We start from the raw sequence: 26,347 nt of genomic DNA, 5'->3' as shown, positions 1-26,347 counted from the left end.
TAACAGTTTTATTGAGTTATAATTCACATCATACAGTTCACCCACTTAAAGTGTAAAATTCAGTGGTTTTTAGAATACTCAGAGTTGTACAGCCAACAAACACTACAGTCAATTTTGGAATATCTTCACTCCAAAGAGAAACCCTATAGCCACTAGCAGTCACTCCCTTTTCCTCCCAAACTCCTTAGCCCTAGGCAACAACTGCTCCTTTTTGTCTATAGATTTGCTTATTCTGCACATTTTATATAAATGAATCATACAATATGTGGTCTTTTGTGACTAGCTGCTTTCACTTAGCATGTTTTCAAGGTTCATTTATGTTGTAGCATGTATGAGTACTTCAGTCATTTTGATGGCTAAGAGAATACTTCAGTGTATGGATATGCCATATGTCATGTATCCATTCATTGATGGACATTTGGTTTGCTTCTTCTTTTGGCCATTGTAGCTAATGCTGCAGTGAACATTTGTGTACAAGTTGTATGTAATTTCATGTTTTCAGTTACCTTGGGTATATACCTAGGAGCTGAATTACTGTATCATATGATAACTCTATTTAATGGTTTGAAGAACTGCCATACTGTTTTCTTAAAGTGCCTGAACCATTTTACATTCCTGCCAGCAGTGTATGAAGGTTCCAAGTTTTCCAAGTTATAATTATTATTTTTTAATAACATTTTCTAGTGGTTAGCATCAAAGATAATATACTTAATACTGAATACATTGCAGTTGATAGGGAAGTGATGATCTACATGCTTGGTTCCTGGGCTGCTGGAATATCAGTCTATGGCTGAGTTTCTTAAAAAGAATTCATAAGGCACCAACAGATAAACTGATAACTTTTTTTTGCCCCAGTCTTTGAGTTGTTCATCTTTTAAAGCATGTTATTGTCCACATTTTCTTTAAAGAAATATAATTTCATTGACTTTTGGTGTAGTGATTCACTTGAGTTTAATAATGCCATAAGTATTGTAGGTCATGTGGGCTGAAATGCTTTGATAATTTGGGTTAGGAGAAGAGACTTTTGAACCTAAAGATGTGAGTCGTGATTGGTATTACCTTTTAAGCAGTCATGTTTAATTTTTGATTCTTTAGGAAAGCCAGCCATTGCTCATAGAGATTTGAAATCAAAGAATATCTTGGTAAAGAAGAATGGAACTTGCTGTATTGCAGACTTAGGACTGGCAGTAAGACATGATTCAGCCACAGATACCATTGATATTGCTCCAAACCACAGAGTGGGAACAAAAAGGTATACTTTTGAACAACTATATTTAATATCTTCTGAAATCACCTTTTTCCCCTTCTCTTTCATATATACATATCGTTGCTGAAACTCAGCTTAAATTTGCACTTTATTAGATTGCCAACAGGCAAGAAGATCTCATGGTCTTGCCTGCTCTGAAGCCAAAGTTACCTGACTTAAAAAGATGCCTGCTGATGAAAGGTTGCCCTTCCAGAAAATTTCATTAGGCATGTTAATTATAATAACAGTAGTAACTAACGTTTATAGGGCACCTACTATGTGCCAGTCGTCTAATAGGTCTTTTACATATATTACCTCATTTAATCCCTTCTCAAATACTGTGCAGTAGCTAGTCCTGCTATTTTCATATTTCAGTTCCTAAAAATATGACTTTCTTGCTTTCTTAGAACTTTTGCACATGCTGTCTCCTGGAGCATACTTTACCCTACTGTTTCTCAGCCTCATACCCACTGTAGGAAGTTTTTTCTAGTCCTCAAAAATCTTAGGAGTCCCTGCCAGGGACTGTCATAGCACACTGAACTGGGACCGTTGAGGCACTCATGCATTATGTTGTAACTGTTTATTTATTTGCCTGTATATTCTATTAGGTGCAAGCTGCTTGAGAGCAGCCTTGTATTCCCAGCATCTATCACAGTGCCTAATACATGGTAGATCCTCAGTAGATATTTGTTGAGTCCATGAGTCTTCAAAAGAACTTAATTAGGTAGGTGTTATTACCCTTAATTCACAGATGAGGAAACCACCTTGAAGAGGTTAAATAATATGGCCAGCTTCATGTGGATGATAAGCCAAAGAGCTGAGATTTGAACCTGGGCATTTCTGACCCAAACCCTTTATCACATGCTGTCACAGCATTTCTTCAAACTACTGCCTTGGCCTTGGAGACGGCCGGAGAGCCGGCAGCATTAGTCTATTCAAATTGCATGTATAATTTTGAGATTTCTGGATTCCCTGGGGACTCTCAATTTTCCCATCCAAGTACTAACCAGACCCGACCCTGCTTAGCTTCTGAGATCAGATGAGATCGGGCGCGTTTCGGGTGGTATGGCCATAGACGACTCTCAATTCTCAACCAGCTAAGGGGTCCTTGTCAGTGGTTGCTGTAGGTCTCTGTGGGTCCTGACCCATAATTTTAGTAGGTTTTTGAAGCTTCAGTATGAGGACTGGCATTCGTTTGTATCATTTTTTTCCCTGGAGTATATTCGTGCCCTTCCTTTCATCCTCAGTGAGAAGACTTCTAGGTTAAAATGCATGGTTTCTACCTAGTACGTGTATAGGTGGTGTATATTAGGACACCTTTAACAGTCACAGTTGTTACATACGTCTTTCATTGGAAACCAAGATCATGAGGCAGATAGCATGAAACTGCTATTTTAGCATTTTGTGGGATTTAGTTGACATCATTAATATGCAAACCAGTGTGGATATTTAATATTTTTGTTGAGTCTAATATTTGTTATGTAATATTGTGTGCATATGTCTATGTATAGAGAAATGTCTGAAAGGATGTTCATCCAAATGTGGCAATAAGGGGATGATTTTCAAAGTTCTTTTTGCAAATTTTTTTTAGGTACATGGCCCCTGAAGTTCTCGATGATTCCATAAATATGAAACATTTTGAATCCTTCAAACGTGCTGACATCTATGCGATGGGCTTAGTATTCTGGGAAATTGCTCGACGATGTTCCATTGGTGGTAAATTGCTCCCCTCTCCCCCAACAGTTTGTCATGAGCAGAAGTTGTTCAAGAATTGTCTTCTTTTTTTAATTGAATGAAATTATGTACAATCCATTATCTGAAACAGGATGTCACCGAGTGCCAGAGAAAACAAAGGCGATGAAACCTTTGGGAGGGAACAGTGCCATGGTGTGCACATGCACAGCTCTAGCCTAGTGTTCTCTTCCTGTTTCCATTTGAATCTTGAGACTCATCAGAACCCAACCCCTTGTTATATTGGAATATAGTTCTTTAGAATGGACAGCTGCTTGAGAGGCTCACCTAGGAAGCTGTTTGTAGCATGTACCTGGGTGTCAAACTTATTTTTTTTCTTTGGATTGTGGTTATTTTCTCCAACTTGATAGTTATAGATTACATACACAGAATACAATTATGTTACCATTGTGTTGTTTTCCAGAGTTACTTTGTTTTAACTTATAGCTTTTTAGATGGAGTACTTTTAATGTTTACTCAGGAAACAGTCTCTTAGGCTTGGGGACCTAGACTTGGCTGAGACCTAGTGCCTTAGGTTTTTGAAGCAGTGAGGGACAGAGTATTTCTCTGTATTGTAGTAAATAGGATATATTATTGACAGATGCAAGTAGAGAAAGGGACTTGGCACCTTAAACTTGCCTCGTAGGATTCAAGTCTCACTGATAGGGTATATATATCCCTGTGCAAGTGAGAGCCTGTGCACTTACAAAATAGAATCTCATTTGCTGCACAGTAGGGTTCTAGGGGAAAATGTCAATCTGGTCATCACAGCTCATAGTTTACTGTCATTTCAAATAGGCTTTATTGATCTCATGACAATACTTAGTTTCAAGGTGTGGGTGGAATATCAACTCAGGGAAATGGCTTGTGGATACAGATGTGGATGAGATAGAGAAAGCTGTAATCTCTATTCCACATACCTACTTTAGTAATGAAACACTGTAATAGGTCTCTCAGGTGATCTTTTTAATGCTTTGGCATTAGCTGAATAAATTGATCAAAATTTAATTTTTTTTTAAACTGATACAGGAATTCATGAAGATTACCAACTGCCTTATTATGATCTTGTACCTTCTGACCCATCAGTTGAAGAAATGAGAAAAGTTGTTTGTGAACAGAAGTTAAGGCCAAATATCCCAAACAGATGGCAGAGCTGTGAAGTGAGTATTTCTTTTTGATATTAGGCAATTTTCTAAACTGCTTCTGCTTAGTAAGCAAAAGTTTGCTACTTTTCTTTAAGGAAAACTTTTCTTTAAGAATTTTCTTTTTCATAGCAGTCAAACCAGTGTGTAAAAACAGAATAATTTGGTTTTCATATGCAATTGTAAGCACATTGAAAGGGCCATGGAACATTTGCAGTGGCCTTTAGTGTATCAGAACATAGTTTAGATCTGCTGGGCGAACTAAGGCACATACTTTTTAAATGAATGCCTCCCTTCAGCCAGGGCAACCCAGAATAGTAGACAGTTACTGGACAGGAATGAGGAGACCTGTATTCTAGACCAGCCTGGCTACCATTTCGAGGGTTTGACTTTGAACAAATCACTTTAGTTCTCTGGACCTTAATATCCCTTTGTAAGGTGAGGAACTCAGATAAGGTGATTACAAAGATGTTTCAAATGATTTTCCATTTTATTCATCTGATTGCCCAGATAACCGTTAACCAGGAATTTAGGGAAAATGCTTTTTCCCAGCAGTATCTGAGCTTCTCAACCTCAGCTCTAACAAAAAGTTTTAGAAACATTTTTGTAATTGTAAATTTAAAGATTCGTAAGATGAATTTTATTTAACCTCTCCTTAATTGCTAGCTGTTACTATTATAATATTGGTGAAGCAGGGCATATTCCTCCAGGTTTGAAGATTTGTAGCTTAAAAAGCTGTTCAGTTCAGTAGTTGATTTTACATCTTAAACTATTGTAGGACTCAGCAGAACCTCTGATAAGCAAGAGAGCTTGCTGCCTCCAACAAAATCACGTCTCCAGGCCCAAATAAAATGTATTTCAGCATGCTTAAGGAATTTGCATGTGACATAGTTTAACAAATGAGAGTGCTGCTAGATTTTGTCTTTTAGAAATTTGATCTACTTGGGAGGCTGAAGTGGGAGGATTGCTGGAGCCTGAGAGGTCAAGGCTGCAGTGAGCTGAGGGCATGCCATTGCATTCCACTTTGGGCAGCAGAGTGAGACCCTGTCTCAAAAAAAAAAAAGGGAAAGAAAAATTTGATCTGGATACTTCAAAGTACAAACTTAAAATTTCAGTGTGAGGTCAGATTTCTTCTTTGCTTTGCCCAGCTCTGGTTTAGGATTCGGCCTTTTCAGGTTTGCTAAGTGAGTCACTCTTTGTCCACCTGCTTTCCAGCACTGGCACCAGTACCCTATTGATGGAAATTTATGTAATTTCTACTCATTTGCTATTACAAATAATGCTTAAACAACAAGTGTATATGTCATTTAAAAAGAAAATTTACCAGTAAAAATTCTTATCCAGACCAATGGAAAATGGTGCATGCATTAATTTTTTTTTTATATTTTCTTGTAGGCCTTGAGAGTAATGGCTAAAATTATGAGAGAATGTTGGTATGCCAATGGAGCAGCTAGGCTTACAGCATTGCGGATTAAGAAAACATTATCACAACTCAGTCAACAGGAAGGCATCAAAATGTAATTCTACAGCTTTGCCTGAACTCTACTTTTTTCTTCAGATCTGCTCCTGGGTTTTAATTTGGGAGGTCAATTGTTCTACCTCACTGAGAGGGAACAGAAGGATGTTGCTTCCTTTTGCAGCAGTGTAATAAAGTCAATTAAAAACTTCCCAGGATTTCTTTGGACCCAGAAAACAGCCACGTGGGTCCTTTCTGTGCACTATGAACGCTTCTTTCCCAGGACAGTTACAAAATGTTGTGTAGTCTACCTTTATTTTTTATTAACAAAACTGGTTTTTTAAAAAGATGATTGCTGGTCTTAACTTTAGGTAACTCTGCTGTGCTGGAGATCATCTTTAAGGGCAAAGGAGTCGGATTGCTGAATTATAATGAAACATTTCTTATTACTGAAGAAAGTGATTTACTCCTGGTTAGTACATTCTCAGAGGATTCTGAACCACTAGGGTTTCCTTGATTCAGACTTTGAATGTACTGTTCTATAGTTTTTCAGGATCTTAAAACTAACACTTATAAAACTCTTATCTTGAGTCTAAAAATGACCTCATATAGTAGTGAGGAACATAATTTATGCAATAGTATTTTGTATACTATTATTGTTCTTTCACTTATTCAGAACATTACATGCCTTCAGAATGGGATTGTACTATACCAGTAAGTGCCACTTCTGTGTCTTTCTAATGGAAATGAGTAGAATTGCTGAAAGTCTCTGTGTTAAAACCTATAGTGTTTGAATTCAAAAAGCTTATTTATCTGGGTAACCCAAACTTTTTCTGTTTTGTTTTTTGGAAGAGTTTTTGTGGTATGTCATTTGGTATTCTATTTTGAAAATGCCTTTCTCCTACCAAAATGTGCTTAAGCCACTAAAGAAATGAAGTGGCATTAATTAGTAAATTGTTAGCATGGTCATGTTTGAATATTCTCACATCAAGCTTTTGCATTTTAATTGTGTTGTCTAAGTATACTTTTAAAAAATCAAGTGGCACTCTAGATGCTTATAGTACTTTAATATTTGTAGCATACAGACTAATTTTTCTAAAAGGGAAAGTTTGTCTAGCTGCTTGTGAAAAGTTATGTGGTATTCTGTAAGCCATTTTTTTCTTTATCTGTTCAAAGACAGTGTTATTTTTTTAAGACATGAATTACATTTAAAATTAGAATATGGTTAATATTAAATAATAGGCCTTTTTCTAGGAAGGCAAAGGTAGTTAATAATTTGAATAGGTAACAGATGTGCAAGAAAGTCACATTTGTTATGTATGTAGGAGTAAACGTTCGGTGGATCCTCTGTCTTTGTAACTGAGGTTAGAGCTAGTGTGGTTTTGAGGTCTCACTACACTTTGAGGAAGGCAGCTTTTAATTCAGTGTTTCCTTATGTGTGCATACATTGCAATTGCTTACTTTACATGTAATTTATGTAATGCATTCAGTGCACCCTTGATACTTGGGAGAGGTGGTAGCTAAAGAACATTCTGAGTATAGGTTTTTCTCCATTTACAGATGTCTTTGGTCAAATATTGAAAGCAAACTTGTCATGATCTTCTCACATTAAGTTGAAACTAGCTTATAATAACTGGTTTTTACTTCCAATGCTATGAAGTCTCTGCAGGGCTTTTACAGTTTTCGAAGTCCTTTTATCACTGTGATCTTATTCTGAGGGGAGAAAAAACTATCATAGCTGTGAGGCAAGACTTCGACTTCATAGTGCTATCAGTTCCCCGATACAGGGTCAGAGTAACCCATACAGTATTTTGGTCAGGAAGAGAAAGTGGCCATTTACACTGAATGAGTTGCATTCTGATAATGTCTTATCTCTTATATGTAGAATAAATTTGAAAGACTATTTGGTCTTAAAACCAAAGTAATTTTAGAATGAGTGACATATTACATAGGAATTTAGTGTCAATTTCATGTGTTTAAAAACATCATGGGAAAAATGCTTAGAGGTTACTATTTTGACTACAAAGTTGAGTTTTTTTCTGTAGATACCATAATTTCATTGAAGCAAATGAATGGGTTTGAGAGGTTTGTTTTTATAGTTGTGTTGTATTACTTGTTTAATAATAATCTCTAATTCTGTGATCAGGTACTTTTTTTGTGGGGTTTTTTGTTTTTTGTTTTTTTTTTTTTCCTGGGCCATTTCTAAGCCTACCAGATCTGCTTTATGAAATCCAGGGGACCAATGCATTTTATCACTAAAACTATTTTTATATAATTTTAAGAATATACCAAAAGTTGTCTGATTTAAAGTTATAATACATGATTTCTCACTTTCATGTAAGGTTATCCACTTTTGCTGAAGATATTTTTTACTGAATCAAAGATTGAGTTACAATTATACTTTTCTTACCTAAGTGGATAAACTGTACTTCTGATGAATCAGGGAATTTTTTTAAAGTTGGAGTTTAGTTCTAAATTGACTCTACATATTACTGCAGTTAATTCCTTTTTTGGCTAGGGATGGTTTGATAAACCACAATTGGCTGATATTGAAAATGAAAGTAACTTAAAAGGTGGGATGGATCATGATTACTGTCGATAACTGCAGATAAATTTGATTAGAGTAATAATTTTGTCATTTAAAAACACAGTCGTTTATACTGCCCATCCTAGGATGCTCACCTTCCAAGATTCAACTTGCCTAAAACATCTTCTAGTAAATTGTGTGTCCATATTCATTTTGTCAGTAGCCAGGAGGAATGGGGACGGAGGAAATACGACTTAGTGGGGCGTAGACATCCCTGGTCCATCCTGTCTCCAGCTGTTTCTTGCAACCTGCTCTCCTGCGTGCTGGTCCCTGACACAGAGACCATTGCCTCCCCCACAGCCTTTTGACTGAAGAGCTGCTTTGGAGACGTAGAGTAAAACGGCTGATGGAAGTTGTGGGACCTACTTCCGTTTCCTTCAGTCATTAGAGGTGGTAGGGAGGGGTCTCTAAGTTTGGAGACTAAGCAGATGAGGCTTGGGATGCCCCTGCTTTGACTTCGGCCATGGATGAGGAGTGGGATGGCAGCAAGGTGGCTCCTGTGGCAGTGGAGTTGTGTCAGTAACAGTGGCCAGTTGTATCCCCTATAAGACAGGGTAAGGTCTGAAGAGCTGAGCCTGTAATTCTGCTGTAATAATGATAGTGCTCAAGAAGTGCCTTGAGTTGGTGTACAGTGCCATGGCTATCAAGAATCCCAGATTTCAGTTTTTATTACAAACTGTAAGTGGTCACTTGGCGATTTTGTAGTCCATGCATGAGTTACCTTTTTTCTCTATGTCTGAGAACTGTCAGATTAAAACAAGATGGCAAAGAGATCATTAGAGTGCACAACAAAATCACTATCCTGTTAGACACATCATCAAAAGCTTATTTTTATTCTTGCACTGGAAGAATCGTAAGTCAACTGTTTGTTTCTTGACCATGGCAGTGTTCTGGCTCCAAATGGTAGTGATTCCACATAATGGTTCTCTTAACACTTTGGCAGAAAATGCCAACTCAGATATTTTGAGATACTAAGGATTATCTCTGGACATGTACTGCAGCTTCTTGTCTCTGTTTTGGATTACTGGAATACCCATGGGCCCTCTCTCTCAAGAATGCTGGACTTCTAGAACATTATGATGATTGTCAGTACATTAAACTTTTCAATCCCATTATGCAATCTTGTTTGTAAATGTTAACTTTTAAAAATATGGTTAATAGCATTCAACCTGTTTATTACAACTTAGAAGGAACTTCAGTGAATTTGTTTTTATTTTTTAACAAGATTTGTGAACTGAATATCATGAACCATGTTTTGATACCCCTTTTTCACATTGTGCCAAGGGAATGGGGTGTTTGATATTTCTTCATATGTCAAGGAGATGCTTCAAAATGTCAATTGCTTTAAACTTAAATTACCTCTCAAGAGACCAAGGTACATTTACCTCATTGTGTATATAATGTTTAATATTTGTCAGAGCATTCTCCAGGTTTGCAGTTTTATTTCTATAAAGTATGGGTATTATGTTGCTCAGTTACTCAAATGGTACTGTATTGTTTATATTTGTACCCCAAATAACATCATCTGTACTTTCTGTTTTCTGTATTGTATTTGTGCAGAATTCTTTTGGCTTTATCAGTGTAATCTCTGCCCTTTAAGATATGTACAGAAAATTCCATATAAATTTCCATTTAAGTCGAATGATACTGAGAAGCCTGTAAAGAGGAGAAAAAAACATAAGCTGCGTTTCCCCATAAGTTTTTAAAATTGTATATTGTATTTGTAGTAATATTCCAAATGAATGTAAATAGGAAATAGAAGAGTGATGCTTATGTTAAGTCCTAACACTACAGTAGAAGAATGGAAGCAGTGCAAATAAATTACATTTTTCCCAAGTGCCAGTGGCATATTTTAAAATAAAGTGTATATGTTGGAATGAGTCATGCCATATGTAGTTGCTGTAGATGGCAACTAGAACCTTTGAGTTACAAGAGTCTTTAGAAGTTTTCTAACCCTATCTAGTGGAAGTTACAATATTATAGCATGTTTGGGGAGTGCCCTCCTGTCTGCAGGTGTGTCTCTGTGCCTGGGGGCTTTTCTCCACATGCTTAGGGGTGTGGGTCTTCCAGTGGGGCATGATGGACCTGTCTACAGGTGAACTCTGTTGCCTTTGGGTCAGCACATTTGTTAGTCTCCTGGGGATGAAAACTTGGCTTACAAGAGAACTGGAAAAATGATGAGATGTGGTCCCCAAACCCTTGACTGACTCTGGGGAGGGGCTTTGTGAGTAGGATTGCTCTCACATTAGAGATAGTTACTTCAATTTGAAGGCTGGATTTAGGGATTTTTTTTTCCGTATAATAAAGACATCACCAGGATATGAAGCTTTTGTTGAAAGTTGGAAAAAAAGTGAAATTAAAGACATTCCCAGACAAATACTAAGACAATTTGTTGCCTATGGACATCTGCCTTACAAGAAATACTAAATCCTTCACACACAAAATAAATGACACCAGATGGTAACCTGAATCCACAGGATGAAATGAAGAGCACCAGAAATGGTGGATATGTGTACAACTAGAAAAGACTATGATTGTATAGCTGCCATAAATTACTACAAATGCCCTGGCTTAAAGCAACACCCATTTATGATCTCAGAATTCCATAATTCAGAAGTCTGGGCATAACATAGTTCAGATGGTTCTCTGCTCCGTATTTTAAAAGGTCAAAATGAAGGCATTGGCTGGGCGACATTCTTTTCTGGAGGCTCGGGATGAATAGGCTTCCAAGCTCATTGAGGTTGTTGGCAGAATTCAGCTCCATATGGTTGTAAGACAGGCTGGCCAGGGGTGGTTGTCAGTTTCTAGAAGCCACTCAAATTCCTTGGCTCGTGGTTCCCTCCTCCATCATCAAAACCAGCAACAATGGGTTGAATCGTCCTTGCACTTCTCTGATCTCCCCTTCTGCCTCATCTCTCCACTGTCTCTTCCACTGCATTTCTCTAATGCTTTTGCTTCCCTCTTCTGCTTTTAAGGGGCCATGTGATTACTCAGGGCCCATCTGGATAATCCAGGATAATTGCCCTATTTAGTAACCTCAGTTTTACCTGCAAAGTCCATTCACTGCAGTACCAAGATTAGCGTTTGATTAAATAACTAGAGAATGGGAATCTTGGGGAAATACTTGCCTACCAAAATAAATGTAAGTTATCTTTCAATAGCATAAGACTATATAGTAATTATATCACCATACTGTTGGGTTTACAATATAGGTGCAGTGTATATTAATAACACAAAGGAGTGGGTAGGAAATGGAGCTCTATTGGGATAAAGCTGTATTTTATTAGAATTAATTAGTCCTAATTTGAAGACGATTGTAATAAATTGAAATGCATGCTGTAGAGCCTGGAGTAACCACTAAAGCATCAATTTAAAAATATATTAAACAAAATGGTACATCAAGAAATATTTAACACAAAAGGCAGAAAGAAGCAAAATGATAAACATTTGGAAAACAAATAGCAAAATGACAGCCATAAGTAATCATGCCAATAATTTCATCAAATGTGAATGGACTAAAAAGGTAGGGATGGTCAGGATGGATTTAAAAAGAAAAATCAACTATATGGTGTTCACAGAGGCACACTGTAGATTCAAAGACCAATAGCTGTAAAGTGAAAGTATGGAAAAATATATAACATGCAAACAGTAATCGTAAGAGAGCTGGAATGTCTATATCAATAAAATGGGCTTTGAGACAAGAAATATTACTGGAAATATAGGATACTTTAAAAAGCCAATATATCAGATATAACAGTTAACATACGTATATGCACCTAACAGGACCCCAAAATAACGAGAAAAATGATAGAATTGAGAGAAATGGACAATTTAATAATACTTGGAGATTTTGACACCTACAATAATTGATAGAACGACTCAATTGAGAATCACAGGCATATAAAATAATGCTGTCAGCCAAATTGTCCTAACATTTACCACCACCCACCACGAACAGAATGCACACTGTTAGTGCACATGGAACATTCTCCAGGGGAAACCACATGCTATTTCATAAAATAAGTCTCGGTGAATTTAAAAGGGTTGAAATAGTAGAAAGTATGTTCTCCAACCATGTTTAAATTAGAAGTCAACAGAAAGAAAATTGCAAATCCCAAAATATTCGGAAATTAAATCACACATTTCTAAAAAACCCATGTATTGAAGAAGTCACAAAGGAAGTTAGAAAATTTTAAACAAATGAAAAAGTACAGCATGTCAATTTATAGTGTACAGCTAACGCACTGCTTAAAGGGAAATTTACACTTTTAAATACCTATACTTTGAAAGTAAAGCCAGTGGGGATAGCTGCAAAAATACTTAAAACACAATATTAGGAAACTGAATCCAACAACAGATAAAAAGATTTATACACCAGGACCAAATGGGCCATATCCTAGGACTGTAAGCTTCATTTAACATCAAAGAATCAATGTATTATACCATACTAATAGAAGAAACAATAAAACCCATATTATTATAATAACTAAATAGCCAAAGGAAAGAACATTTGACAAAATTCAGCACCCATTCGTGATGAAAACTCAGCAAACTAGAAATAGAAGGCAACTTCCTCAACCTAGTGAAGGGCATCGATAAAAAACAGCCAACATACATGATGGTGAAACAGAATACTTCTCTCCTTGAATCAGAAACAAGTCGAGAACATGCTCTCATCATTTCTATTCGATGTTGTCATGGAGGTTCTATACAGTCCCTGTTCCCTCTCCCTACAAAAAGACTAGAAAGACATTAGGTTGGGGAAAAAAGTAAAACTGTCTTTATTAAGTAATATTACCTGTCAGATTCTAAAGAATCCACCAGGAAAAAAATTTGTTTTAAAAGGTACAAGACCTAATAAATTCAGCAAGGAAGGTTCTAGGATACACAATCAGTATTTAAAAATTGACATCATATTAGCAATGAACAATACCTTCAAAAGTAAACTCAGAATAGGGTCAAAAAGAATATAATACATTTATTTAATTGAAAAAATATTGCTGAGAGAAATCAAAGGATCTAAGTAAATGAGAAACCATGCTCATGGATTAGAGAATTCAACAGTGCTATGATGGCAATTCTCCCCAAATTGTTCTATAGATTCAACTCAATCCCTAGCAATATTCCAGAAAGGTTTTTCTTTAAATTCACAAGCTGATCCTAAAACTTAACATGGGAATACAAAATGTCTAAAAGATCCTAGATGATTTTATTTTTTTTTGAGATGGAGTCTCGCTCTGTCGCCCAGGCTGGAGTGCAGTGGCGCGATCTCGGCTCACTGCAAGCTCCACTGAATGATTTTGAAATGGACAAAATTAGAGGAATTACCTTACCCAATTTCAAAACTTACTGTAAAGCTACAATAATCAAGACTGTTTATTGACACAAGGATAGTCCATCATATACAGCAACGGGACAGAATTAAGAGTCCAGAAATAAACCCTCACAGACGACCAACGGACTTTCAAGATATGCGCAAAGATAATTCAACAAGAGAAAAGACAGTCGTTTCAATAAATGGTGCTGAGACAATTGGATATCTGTATTTTAAAAGGAAGGACAAAAAGGAAGAAAGTTAATCAGACCCTCAGCTCATTATGCGCCTAAAGGTAAGAGCTAAAGCTATACAACTTCTAGAAGAAAACAGGAGAAAATCTTTGTGATGTTAGGTTAGGCAAAAATTTTAATAGGACTTCAAAAGCAAAATTTATTAAAAACCAGTTGATAAATTGGACTTCACCACAATTAAAATATTTGGGGCTTTAAAAAACAAGGGAATGAAAAGATGAGCCAAAGACTGGGATAAAGTATTTGCAAATCATACATCTGATAAGAGATTTGTATTCAGAATATATAAAGAACTCTTACAATTCAATAAGAATACAAATGGCCCACTTAAAAATTGGTGAACAAATTCATTGCTCAGAGATTGGGTATGGTAGAGTTAATTCTAAATTCTGTATTTGGGTATTAATGTTTAAATGGTAATTTGGCAACAGTTGATAAAGTGAAGTTCTAAATACCATGAATTATGTGTAGGACTGTGACAAAAAAAGTAAAAATAAAAATTGGTCAAAAGATTTGACATTTTCCCAAGAAGATATATGAATGGCTAATAAACATAATTCTTTATAAAGACTTGATGAAATTAAAACCACAATGAGAAACCACTCCTCACACACTCAAATGGTTATAGTTTTAAAAAGACAGCCAAGTGTCAACAAAGATGAGAAAAAGATGAATCTCACACATTGCTGGAATGTAAACAGTCCCTTTGGAAAACAGATTGCAGTATCTTAAGAGGTTAAATAGAAACCTATTATGTAACCCGGTAATATCATTTCTAGGTATCAGTAGAGGTGCCAGATAAAATACAGGAGGCCCAGTTAAATTTGTGTGTCGATAAAAACAAACAATTTTTTAGTATAAGTTTGTCCCAAATATTGCATGGAACATGTTTATACTAAAAAAAGTATTGTTTATCTGACATTTAAATTTAACTAGGCTTCCTGTATTTTAACTTGCTAAATCTGGCAACTCTAATCCAAGAAAAATTAAAACATATGTCCACACAAAGACTTGTAGGTGAATATTCACAGCAGCATAATTCCTAATAGTCAAGAATGGAAACAAGCTAAATGTCCATCATCTGATGAATTGATATTTAAGAGGTAGGGTATTTATACCGTGGTTTACAAGACTGCTTGATCCTTGTTGTAATGAGGATGACCTAAAAACCCTCATGCTAAGTGAAGGAAGTGGGATGAAAAGGTTGCAAAAAGGCACGAGGGAACTTTTTGGGATGATGGAAATTGAGGCAGGAGAATAGGGTCTGGAGGCAGGGAACCTAAAGCTCTTTCACCCTGACTTCCTAGAACTAAATTGAAAGAAAAACCCTAACTTTCCACGCCTAAGTAAAAAAAGGACCAGAGGCTGCAGATGGGAAATCTGTCTGCAACAAATCAGACTGAGTACCAGTGGAGTCTTCATTTGCAACTTTGTGACTTAACTCCAGCCTCTGAGTGGTTGCCGTCCACAGTCAACCAGACTGATTGCGGGCTGAGTCAGTCTTCATTTGCACAGAAGTATAACTTTGTAATTTCACCCTAGCCTCTGATTGGTTGCCTTTACCAATCAGATGTTTCACAGGAGTGTGACCTTTGTAACTTCAGCCTCTGGTTGGCTGCTTTCTGCAACCGATCAGACTGATTGAGGGCTACCACTTCATTTACATGAAGTATGCATGAAGTGGCCAATGGGAAACTTCTGGGGGGTATTTGGACCAAAGAAGATTCTGTACCGGGGGCCCTTGAGCCGCTGCTCAGGCTGCTCCCACACTGTGGAGTGTACTTTTGTTTTCAATAAACCCCTACTTTCCTTCTTTTGTTGCTTCATTCTTTCTTTGCTTTGCTGAGCATTTTGTTCAACTCTGTTCAAAACGCCAGGAATCTGGACAACTTGAAGTTACGACCTTCTACTGGTGACAGAATGTTTCAAAGCTTGATTTTGGTGATGGATGCAGAACTCGGTAAATTTACTAAACGTCATTCATTGTGCATATGAAATGGGGAAATTTCATGGTGTGTAAACTATATCTCAATAAGTCTGTTAAAGAAAAAAAAAGTAAAACTCGCCTTTGCCAGCTTTTGTTGTTGTTGTTTGTTTTTTGTTTTTTCTTTAGACAGGGACTCTCTCTGTCGCCCAGGCTGGAGTGTAGTGGTGCGATCAGAGCTCCGAGCGATCTGGACTTCCCCGGGTTCAAGTGATTCTCACCCATCAGCATCTCGAGTAGCTGGGACTACAGGTGCCCGCCAGCACCCCAGGCTAATTTTTGTATTTTTTAGTAGATACGGGGTTTCAGCATGTAGCCCAGGCTAGTCTCGAACTCCTGAGTTCAGGTGATCCGTCCGTATCAGCCTCCCAAAGTGCTGGGATTACAGGCATGAGCCACTGCACTGGGTCTCACCTTGCCATTCTTCCCACCCACCATACTTCATGTGTCCGTCATGCTGCATGTCCCGATGCACTCTGCTTCCTGCCTTTCTGCTAGGCTCCGCCCTTTGCAGGAACTGCATTTTTCCCTCTCCTCTGCCTTGCTAACTTGAATCAACCCCAAGGCTCAGGTCGGAAGGCATTTCCTCCACTATTGTTGCGCATCCTGCCTGCTGGCACATCATTGATCCCCTGCTGCATTTCCAAATCACTTGCCTCATCTCATTGCACCTCATTCCTGTTTTAATCCCCTTAGGGAGTTTAGGACTCTTGCTCTCCCTCTCTTCCCCTTGAGAGAAGCAGACGGTTTCTGTGCCTTTTTCTTTCCAAGCACCTAACGTAATAATTAACAAAATAGTTTCAGTGCTTATTTTGGGTGCTAACTCTGCTGGGTCCTTGGATGCTCCAGGAGTCTGGCATGTTTGGGGTGTTTTGTCTAAATTTTTAGGGGTCTTCCCTAAATGGCTCCCACCACACTCTGTTTCCAATGCCACATCATTTCGTATACATGCTTCCCTCTAAGCCCTTGTATTAATTTCACGTCTCTGTGTTGTTCCAAGGCTTGCTGCTGCAACTAGCTATGAATGTCTGGAGAACAGGAACTCTGTCTGATTCATTTCTGTGAAGCTCTTGCCTAGGCCAGGGCTTGGCTCAGAGCAGGCACTAAGAGGAGCTTGTTGAATGAACGAACATTCAATTAAAGGAATCCCAAATGAATATGAACCAATCTAACAGAATGTCGCTATGGAGATGGATATTTACTTCATCGATAAGGAGAGTCCTTCATCCTGGGGATCCCCAAATGCAAGGCCTACAAGTTTTTTTTATAAAGGGATTTCTTACTGTCCCACCAATCTCTGGCTTCCCCTTGCTATTCTGTTTATTTATTCCATCAACTACTTCCATTGTTTTTTTATTCGTTTATATTTTTCTCATATTTGATGGCATTCTTTTTAAAACAATGAGCTCTCATTAGTCAGAACCCAGCACCTTTTAGTAAGATGGAAGTTTGGGATCCTCTGATTTGAATTACCTAAAGTGAAAGAATATTTTTATATTCTTGATACTCATTCTCAATTTTGCATTCTTTATTGCACATTGACTGTATAATAAATCCTGTACATATTATTAATCTCTTTATATTTCTTTTCTTGTACTGTTCTCCCAAATGAAAACCAGAATTCTTATTCGCAGCAATTTAGAACTCAGCCCAGCTTATGAGCAGAGTGATACAGATCATTTTGGAAGTCTTTCCAGCTGTATTATTTTGTGATTCTCATGTAGTTCTTACATTTTTTTTAACCAATGATTGAATGAAATCTATTTTGATCTTATTGGGATGTTCATATTTTCAACCTTTATTCTGTCAAGTTCCTTTTTATGTGATTTTTAAAAACATTTCAACTTTTATTTTAGATTCAGGGTGTACATGTGCAGATTTTTTACATGGTTATATCGTGTGATGCTGAGGTTCGGGGTATGATTGATTCTGTCACTCAGGTAGTAAGCATAGACCCAGTGGGTAGTTTTTCAGCCCCTGTTCCCTCCTACCTGCCCCATGCAGCAGTCCCCAGTGTCGGTTGTTCCCATTTTTGTGTCCATGTGTACCCCGTGTTTAGCTCATCCTTATAAAGTGAGAACATGCCGTAGTTGGTTTTCTGTTTCTGCGTTAGTTCGCTTACGTTAACGGCCTCCAGCTGCATCTATGTTGCCGCAAAGAACATGATTTTGGTTTTTTATGGTTGTATAGTATTCCATGGTATATATGTAACACATTTTCTTTATGCAATCCACCGTGGATGGGCACCTAAGTTGATTCCATGTCTTTGCCATTGTGAATAGTGCTGCAAAAAACATGTGAGTGTCTTTTTGATAGAACAATGTATTTTCCCTTGGGTATCTGAGTAATGGAACTGCTGAGTTGAATGGTAGTTCTGTTTTAAACTCTTTGAGAAACCTCCAAACTGCTTTCCACAGTGGTGGAACTACTTTATATTTCCAGCAGCAGTGTGCAAGCATTCCCTTTTCTCATCAGCCTCCCCACCATCTATTATTTTTTGACTTTTAATAAGAGCCATTCTGACTGGTGTGAGATGGTGTCTCATTGTCAACGTTTAAAAATGAACAAGAGTTTGGTTCATCAGATCGCACGGCCTATGTTTTTTGTTTGTTTCTGAGACAGAGTTTCACTCTTTCACCCAGGCTAGAGTGCAGTGGCGAGATCTCGGCTAACTGCAACTTCTGCCTTCCAGGTTAAAATGATTCTCCTGCCTCAGCCTCCTGAGTAGCTGGGATTACAGGCGCCTGCCACCACGCCGGGCTAATTTTTGTATTTTTAGTAGAGATGGGGTTTCACCATGTTGGCCAGGCTGGTCTCGAACTCCTGACCTCATGATCCGCCTGTCTCGGCCTCCTAAAGTGCTGGGATTACAGGCGTGAGCCACCACGCCCGGCCACTGCCTACCTTTTTAAGGAACGTGCCCTAAGCATGGTTAAGTTTGATACGGACATTCGGTGCTTGCCAAATACAGGCTGGGTTCAGGATGGCTCACCAAATATACAGCTTGATTCCTCCTGGACTATCTCATGCCTTGGCTGTGTTTGAGTCATTCCAAAAGCCAGTCGAATGGGATCTGTGACTCTGGGTGGAAGGGGCCCTGCATAGTACTTAACATAGAGTAGGCATCAATAAGTATTTGTTGAATACACGAGTGCCTGCAGATAATCTAACTGTAATCTAACTCCCTCAGAAATGCAGATGTTCTTCTGTAACTTCCAGGATGGAGGGTCACAGTGCATCTCTATTGACACATATTCAGTGAGCAGGGTGCATTCACTGTTTTCACAGAACATTATCTTATTTTTGGAAAGTAACAATTAAAACATTGTTTCTAGCAGAGTGACATGTTAGCCCATATCTCCTCCCCACTCATCTGCCAGGGTCCCATACTCCCAGCCTTTGTCCTCTAGCACAGCAAGTAAGAAACTGAGACCGAGTCCCTTTGGGTGGGCTCTTTACTAGGTTGAACAGTCTGTTTCTTAAACTGTTACTCATACCTTCCCAAGCATCCCTCACTATGCTCCTGATTCCTCACTTCTATGGCCAAGAATCCATGTGTCTGGTGGAAGATAACCCAGATTTCAGGTCTGTGCAGATCTCAAAATATCTCAAAATTTGTTTAAAAATCAAAATTTTAAAAAAACTCAGCCTGTTCTCCAATAAATCCTCAATAGGTGGCAGTGTTGATCTTTCTTTGGTCTCTGGTCTGCGGGCGTGTTTTGGTTTGTTTTGTTTTCATGTTAGAAAAGAGTTGAGGTTTCTAATAGCTTTAGATTGAGTTCTACTAAATGTAGTTCTCAATCAGACTATTTTTCTTGAGGCCTTACCAAAAGCAGTATCTCCTACGCCAGCTAAAACTGTGGTAAATCTTCAAGGTAGTATTCTATTATTTAACATTTTTAATTATAACAATTATTCATGGTTGTAAAATTTCAAGAGCTACAGAAGTGTAGAAAGTAAAGTGAATGAAAGTTTTCCAGGTGTTTTGCTATGCACATAAAAACGCATATAGTTATAAAACATATAGATATATAACATTTATGTATATATATAAATGCAGAACAATATGGATAATATGACTATATAAAAATGTTATATATCTGAATGTTTATATATAAATGTTATACATCTGTGTGTTTATATATGTAAATGTTTTATATCTGTATGTTTATATATAACTTATTTATCTGTATGTTCATATACATGGCACATATATATATGAGGTCATATTAACCATGTTATTCTGCATCTTACATTTGCTTCTTTACATAGTGTTTGTTCTTCCACGTCAGTATATGTGATCACCATTCTTCCCACTTTCATGGCTTATAACAAAATTTACATTCTTTTTTTTCTTTTCCTTTTTTGAAACAGTGTCTCACTCTGTTGCCCAGGCTGGAATGCAGTGGTGCAATCTTGGCTCACTGCAACCTCTGCCTTCCAGGCTCAAGCAATTCTCCTGCCTCAGCCTCCCGAGTAGCTGAGATTACAGGTGCCCGCCACCACGCCGGGCTAATTTTTGTATTTTTAGTAGAGATGGGGTTTCACCATGTTAGCCAGGCTGGTCTTGAACTCCTGACCTCAAATGATCCACCCATCTCGGCCTCCCATAACATTTACATTCTGTTCTGGAACTACAGTCAAGTCTTCTAGGCTTGAATACTTAAACCAAATAAAAATAGCATTTACCATATTGTGGTTATATAAATATTAATCACTGCAGAACAAAGTGTGATAAAATCTATAGAGAAAGAAAGAATATTCCATGTATTTAATACCAGCCACACAGCTGTCAACATTTAAATCTTGGTCTTTTAATGTAGTTTTTACTTTCCTCCCTTTTATTCAGGTATCATTGTTTTTTAATTTGTTTCAGTCTCATTTTTTTGAAATCTCATTCTTTCATTCCCTCTATTTTGAACAAGTACTTCCGTGAGTAATTTTTACATTCAAGTGCACACATGATAAACTTTCCTTGCATTGCTGGAGTATAATTTCAGCTCAAATTCATATTCCATTGGGTTTTTTTTAATTTTTTATTTTCTGAGACAGAGTCTCACTCTGTCACCCAGGCTGCAGTGCAGTGGCGCAGTCTCAGCTAACTGCAACCTTCACTTCCCAGGTTCAAGTGATTCTTCTGCCTCAGCCTCCTGGGTAGCTGGGATTACAAGCATGTGGTACCACACCTGGCTAATTTTTGTATTTTCAGTAGAGATGGGGTTTCACCATATTGCTCAGGCTGGTCTCAAACTCCTGGCATTAAGTGACCTGCCCGCCTTGGCCTCCCAAAGTGCTGGGATTACAGACTTGAGCCACCATACCCAGCCTCCACTGGAGTTTTAAAGGCATGATTTTTAAAGCATTTCTGATGGGAAGTCTGAAATTAATTAAATTCTCATTTCTAATATTCAAGCTTTTAAGACCTTCTCATTCTCCTTGGGGTTCTGAAATTTCTAAAAATATCTAGGTATGGGTTTTGTTTTCATTTCTCCTGCCTGGTACTTAGTGGCCTCTTTCAGTCTGAGGACTTGTATTTTTTCCCAGCTCAGGGAAACTTTCTATTATGTCTTTGACTTTATCCCCCACCACCGCTCTGATTTTTTTTCTTACCTTCTGAAACTCATACTGAATTGATGGATGTTAGCCTCCTGGATCTTTCCTCTGTTTCTAGACTTTTAGTTTTTACTATGCTGACTTTTTTCTATATTTCTGGAGATTTCATTGACTTCCACACAACTGATCCGGCTTTTAGTCTTGGCCATTCTATTATTCCTGTTTGCTGAATTTTTAAAATTTTGACCCTTATTTTACATTTCTAGAAATTATTTCTTGTTCTCCGATGGCTCCTTTTTTACGGCAGCTGGCTCTTGTTTTGGAGATTTCAGTCTCTCAGATCTCTCCAGAGATACTGATTAGGGTTTTATCTTTAACATTACCTACTGCATCTTGTCTTTTTTCCAGGATGACTCATTGTGTTTACTCATGTTTGTTCAGCTTGGTTGTGCTATTGGTTTTTCTCAAACATTTGGGGCTCCGTGGCTCTCCACCCACTTTCCTAAATGAAGGATTAGATTAATCTGTATGGATAGCTGGTGTGGCCTGCTTCCACAAGAGGCCTCTCCCTGGAAGGGGAGGGCCAATTCAGGTCCCCTTGAGTGGCTGGGCCATATTGTCAGCAGGCTCACCTCTAGATTGCAGCAGGCAGCCTGGGATGCCCATGCCTGCCAAGGTAAGGAGGTATTTAAATAATGGACTGGAGTATTTAGCTATAATTTCCTCTTGGACAGAGGACTTTCTACTACCCCTCCATGCCTTCTGATATGGTTTGGCTTTATGTCTCCACCCAAATCTCATCTTGAATTGTAATCCCATAATCCCCTCGTGTCCTGGGAGGTACCTGGTGGGAGGTAATTGAATCATGGGGGCGGTTTCCCTCCGTGCTGTTCTCGTGATAGTGAGTGAGTTCTCGTGAGAGCTGATGGTTACAGGGGCTTCCCCCTTCACTTAGCACTCATTCTTTCTCTTGCCACCAGGTGAGGAAGGACGTGTTTGCTTCCCCTTCCGCCATGATTGTCACTTTCCTGAGGCCTCCCCAGCCATGCTAAACTGTGAGTCATTTAAATCTCTTTTCTTTATAAGTTACCCAGTCTTGGGTATGTCTTTATTAGCAGCGTGAGAATGGAGTAATATACCCTCTCAATCCAAACTTGCTATATATATTTGTTGGGGAGGCCTACACAGACTTCCAACCCTGTTCTTGTTCTGCTACTCTCTTGACTTTAGACACCTATATTAGGATCCCTTCTTGGATAGATCACCTACATTTTTTAAGAACAATGATTGGGTCCTAGGTACCCAAAGGGCAAAATTACCACTAGTTGTTCCTTTACGGGTGGAGCATATGTTGAGCAGGGGAAGGGAGAAGGGAGGGGCCCCGAATGTCCCAGCCACTGTGAATGCAGCTCTTTGCTCAGTTACTCTGATGGTTATCCTATGGCCTACTCTTGCTTTCTGTCTCTTGTTTCTGAGTTTGGGGTTTCTCTAGGGCTCCCTTGAGAAGGAAAGTTCTTGGTCCTGGCGTTTGGGGCTGTGGTTTACCTTTGTACTTTCTCAGTTGATCTGATCCCATCTACTTTTTCTTTTCTTTTCTTTCTTTTTTTTTTTTTTTTTTTTTTGAGACAGAGTCTTGCTGTGTTGCCCAGGCTGGAGTGCAGTGGCACCATCTGGGCTCACTGCAACCTCCGCCTCCTGGGTTCAAGCAATTCTCCTGCCTCAGCCTCCGAAGTAGCTGGGATTATAGGCATGCACCACCACACCTAATTTTGTATTTTTCGTAGAGATGGGGTTTCACCATGTTGGCCAGGCTGGTCTTGAACTCCCGACCTCAGGTGATTCGCCCACCTCAGCCTCCCAAAGTGCTGGGATTACAAGTGTGAGCCACTGCACCCGGCCAATCCCATCTACTTTCTAGCTTCTAGTATTTTCTCAGACTTTCTCATCTGCTGGCACCCTGTCTTGTTTTCCAACACTGATCTGATTTCACTCTTTAAAAAATACTTTATATTTTACCCTCATGGATCCATGGTGTAGTGGAGAGGTGGATGCATGTGCTCAATTTGTGACTTCCAAACTAATATGTTTTTCAAACTTAATTTTTTTTCCTAATTCACATGGTTCAGAAGATACTGAAAGGTCTATCAAGAGGGTACAGGAAAAAAAATTCTTAAAGGTACTAAAAGGATATATAAAGTGAAAATGTCCCTTTCATCCTATCCCAGATAAAGACTACAGGTTGTCCTCTTATATTTATTCTGCCCTTCTTTCTTCAGAAACAAAATCTCCAATTTTAGCTATACTCATGAATGCTCAGCTAAGGAGGGCGTTTCCTAGATGTGTCCAAGTGACTGAGTTCTGGCCAGTGGGAGGTGAGTGGAGGCCATGTGCTTAACGTTCAGTGGCTCTCCTAGAGGGTGTGGATGTGCCTTTCACTTTCTTTACTCCCCCTATCTTATTGGCTGGATTGCAGAGGTGATGGTGAGCCATCCTCCTCCGTGCAGAGGAAGGCAACACTATAGTGAAGGCAGAGCCACACAATGGAATGATCCTGGGTCCCTGACACTTCGTCACCATTATACCTGCCCTCATTTGTGAGACAGAATTGAAATGCTATCTTGTTTAAGCCTTGCATTTTGGGGTCACTTCTTATGACAGACAGCCTAGTCTGTCTGCTAATTGATATAATCTCTGGGCTATTCAGCTCTCCTTCCTGGAGGCAACCAATGTGACCATATTGCTGGATTCTTCCAGGGATATTTCATGCATAAACTAACAAACGTATACAGGCATGCATGCATGAATGCCTTCATATGTACATAAACACATATATCCAACCATGCATATAGCCCCCTCTCCATTTTTACATCAATGATGCTGTACCAAACAGCTACACTTTAAAGAAGAGGCCAAGCTTGGTTTGGAGGAGGATTGCTGGAAACGGCCCTCAGCTCAGCTTCTCCTTTTCTTGCTGACAAGATGAGCTCTCTCTCCAAACATACACCACCTCCTAGCAAACCAAAAACCCTGCAGCTACTGAACCCGCTTTCCTCTGAGGCAGTTTATTACTCAAGTGCAACCCTCAGCGCCTTCTTACCCCTTCCCCCCTAAAAAATAGGTTTATTGAAATGTTCTAGCCACAGAATAGCCTCCCCGTAAACAATTCCAATGCATTTTCCCCCCAGTTTTGCATCTCTCTGGGGTCTCTGAGTGACAGGGGTTGGTGCTCCAGGCAGATGCCCAGGGGATCCCCTTCCTCTCCCACCACTTGACCCAGCCCTGCTGTGGCCTCTGGAAGCCCTGGATGTAGATGTCTCACTGAAGAATGAAGCTGATTGCTGACGGCCTCTGTGATGGCCTCTTTTCTCTCTGCTTATCTTCTCCCACACAGCCACGTTCCCATCCTGGGTCCGGTGCCCTGAACTGATCTTGTAAGAGAAAAACACGGGAGATTGGGCAATATCTCCACCAAACTCTACTCTTTCTAAAAGGGAGGGAGAAAGCTGAAATCCACTCAGGTTGGCAGGGGAAGGAAAAGGTGTATGTGTGGGAGGGGGAATAGGGTGAGTCTTAGAGCTGGGAGATGCTACAGATGACCGTCTCCTGTGCGGCCTTGGCCATCATAATATTGCCAAAGGTCCTTACTCCTCTGCCTGTCTGAATCCTGCCTAGCTCAAACCTCATACCGTCCACTCTAGATGGCCTCCCTCTCCAAGCTGGCAATGTCTGTCTGTCTGTTTTTCTTTCTCTGTCTCATACACACAAACACAAACACAGACACACACACACACACACACACACACACACACACACACACACACAGGCTGTTTCTGATTCATTTCTCTTAGAGTCCGTCATAGAGGTGCTTAGGAGATTCTTGTGAAATGAATATGTTTTTAATTTTATTTTTTGAATAGATAATCACTTAATTAAAAAATCATCTTGAGATCATATTGGAAGAAAAAAAATCAGAGTATCTTTCCCTGAGAATTCTGCCTCTCACCCTTGTCCAACTCACTCCACCCCACCACCTCCATTGACAACTGTCTTTGTTAGTTTATTTGTCCTTCTAGTGATTCTTATGTAAATATGAACATAGATTTGTATTCCTCCCACCCTTCTTACACAAAGAGTATCCAATGTTCTTCTTTTATTCTTCCCCATTATAACCTAAAGGTTTTAAAATTAATAAATTTAAAATACTGATCCATTTGCTTTTTCACAATAAAGCATGTATAGGTACAATCCCATGCATGTTACAATAATTTAGTTTTCTTCCAAAGAAAAATGTATCCATGGCCTTGTCCTGAGAGGAAGTTTTCAGGGGAGAAACTATCCTAGTGATTGTAGAATCCTTAGCCCAGAAGACAGCTGGGCTTGGGAGGCTCTGGGACCCAGGCGAGTGCAGGAACTTTCTTACCAGGTGGCTCTGAGAGCTGGGAGATGAGCCACCTCTCATTTGCATTTCTGAGAGAGGCAGGCAGGGAAAAGAAGCCTGGCTCAGAGCATTGTCTCCAGCCCGAGTGACTTTTGGGTTGTGTATCAATCAGAGTTCCAAAAGAACCGGAAGGGGATATAGATTAAGAGTTTTTACTGCAAGGAATTGGCTTACATCATTACGGAATCCGAGGGGCAGGCCATCAGGAAAGGCAGGCTGGGGCCCTGGGACACGATCTGTGGCCTCAGTCTACAGGCAGAATTTCTTCTTTAGGAAAGCCTCGGCCCTGCTCGACTGATTGAATCAGGCCCACCCTGGTTATCCAAGACAATCTTTCTTATCCAAAGTCAACTGACTTCAACACCATCTACAATAGACTTTCATAGCAATTCCTAGAGTAGCATTTGCTTGAATATGGGACTGTTCACAAGTTCACACCTCAAATTGACTGTCACAGGTTGACTTGGCTGAAACAGATTGTGTGAGAGCAGAGGCTAAGTGGGGGGCGTTGGAGTTTTTTGTTGTTGTTATTTTGTTATTTTTTGGAAATCAATGTTATTTCCTTAGATGATACTACGCAGGGTAATCATGGCTGCAACGAGTTATTCCATCTATCAGTGGAATGAAGCATTTTTTTTGCCA

The 26,347-nt window shown here is 39.0% G+C and overlaps 2 protein-coding genes across 18 annotated transcripts in view; both read left to right on the top strand.

Moving 5' to 3' along the window:
• TGFBR1 (transforming growth factor beta receptor 1) overlaps positions 1–9,998 on the top strand; it is a 46,682-nt gene extending 36,684 nt beyond the window's left edge. For all 15 annotated transcript variants that reach the window (XM_055271715.2, XM_055271716.2, XM_055271712.2 and 12 more), the window contains 4 exons: positions 1,096–1,252; positions 2,838–2,962; positions 4,007–4,137; positions 5,515–9,998. In XM_055271715.2, coding sequence (XP_055127690.1) covers positions 1,096–1,252; positions 2,838–2,962; positions 4,007–4,137; positions 5,515–5,640 — 539 coding nt within the window. In that variant the 3' untranslated portion in view covers positions 5,641–9,998. The remainder of the gene's footprint in view (positions 1–1,095; positions 1,253–2,837; positions 2,963–4,006; positions 4,138–5,514) is intronic.
• Positions 9,999–22,227: 12,229 nt separating this feature from the next.
• Positions 22,228–26,347, top strand: part of SEC61B (SEC61 translocon subunit beta) — a 64,992-nt gene continuing 60,872 nt past the window's right edge. For all 3 annotated transcript variants that reach the window (XM_055271690.2, XM_063636198.1, XM_063636199.1), the window contains exon 1: positions 22,228–22,322. The gene's annotated coding sequence lies outside the window, so the exon portion shown is untranslated. The remainder of the gene's footprint in view (positions 22,323–26,347) is intronic.

The sequence above is a fragment of the Symphalangus syndactylus genome, chromosome 3, assembly GCF_028878055.3.
Source record: "Symphalangus syndactylus isolate Jambi chromosome 3, NHGRI_mSymSyn1-v2.1_pri, whole genome shotgun sequence".
Taxonomy (NCBI): domain Eukaryota; kingdom Metazoa; phylum Chordata; class Mammalia; order Primates; family Hylobatidae; genus Symphalangus; species Symphalangus syndactylus.
The sequence above is the reverse complement of the archived record's forward strand: the minus strand, read 5'-3'. Positions and strand labels throughout refer to the sequence as shown.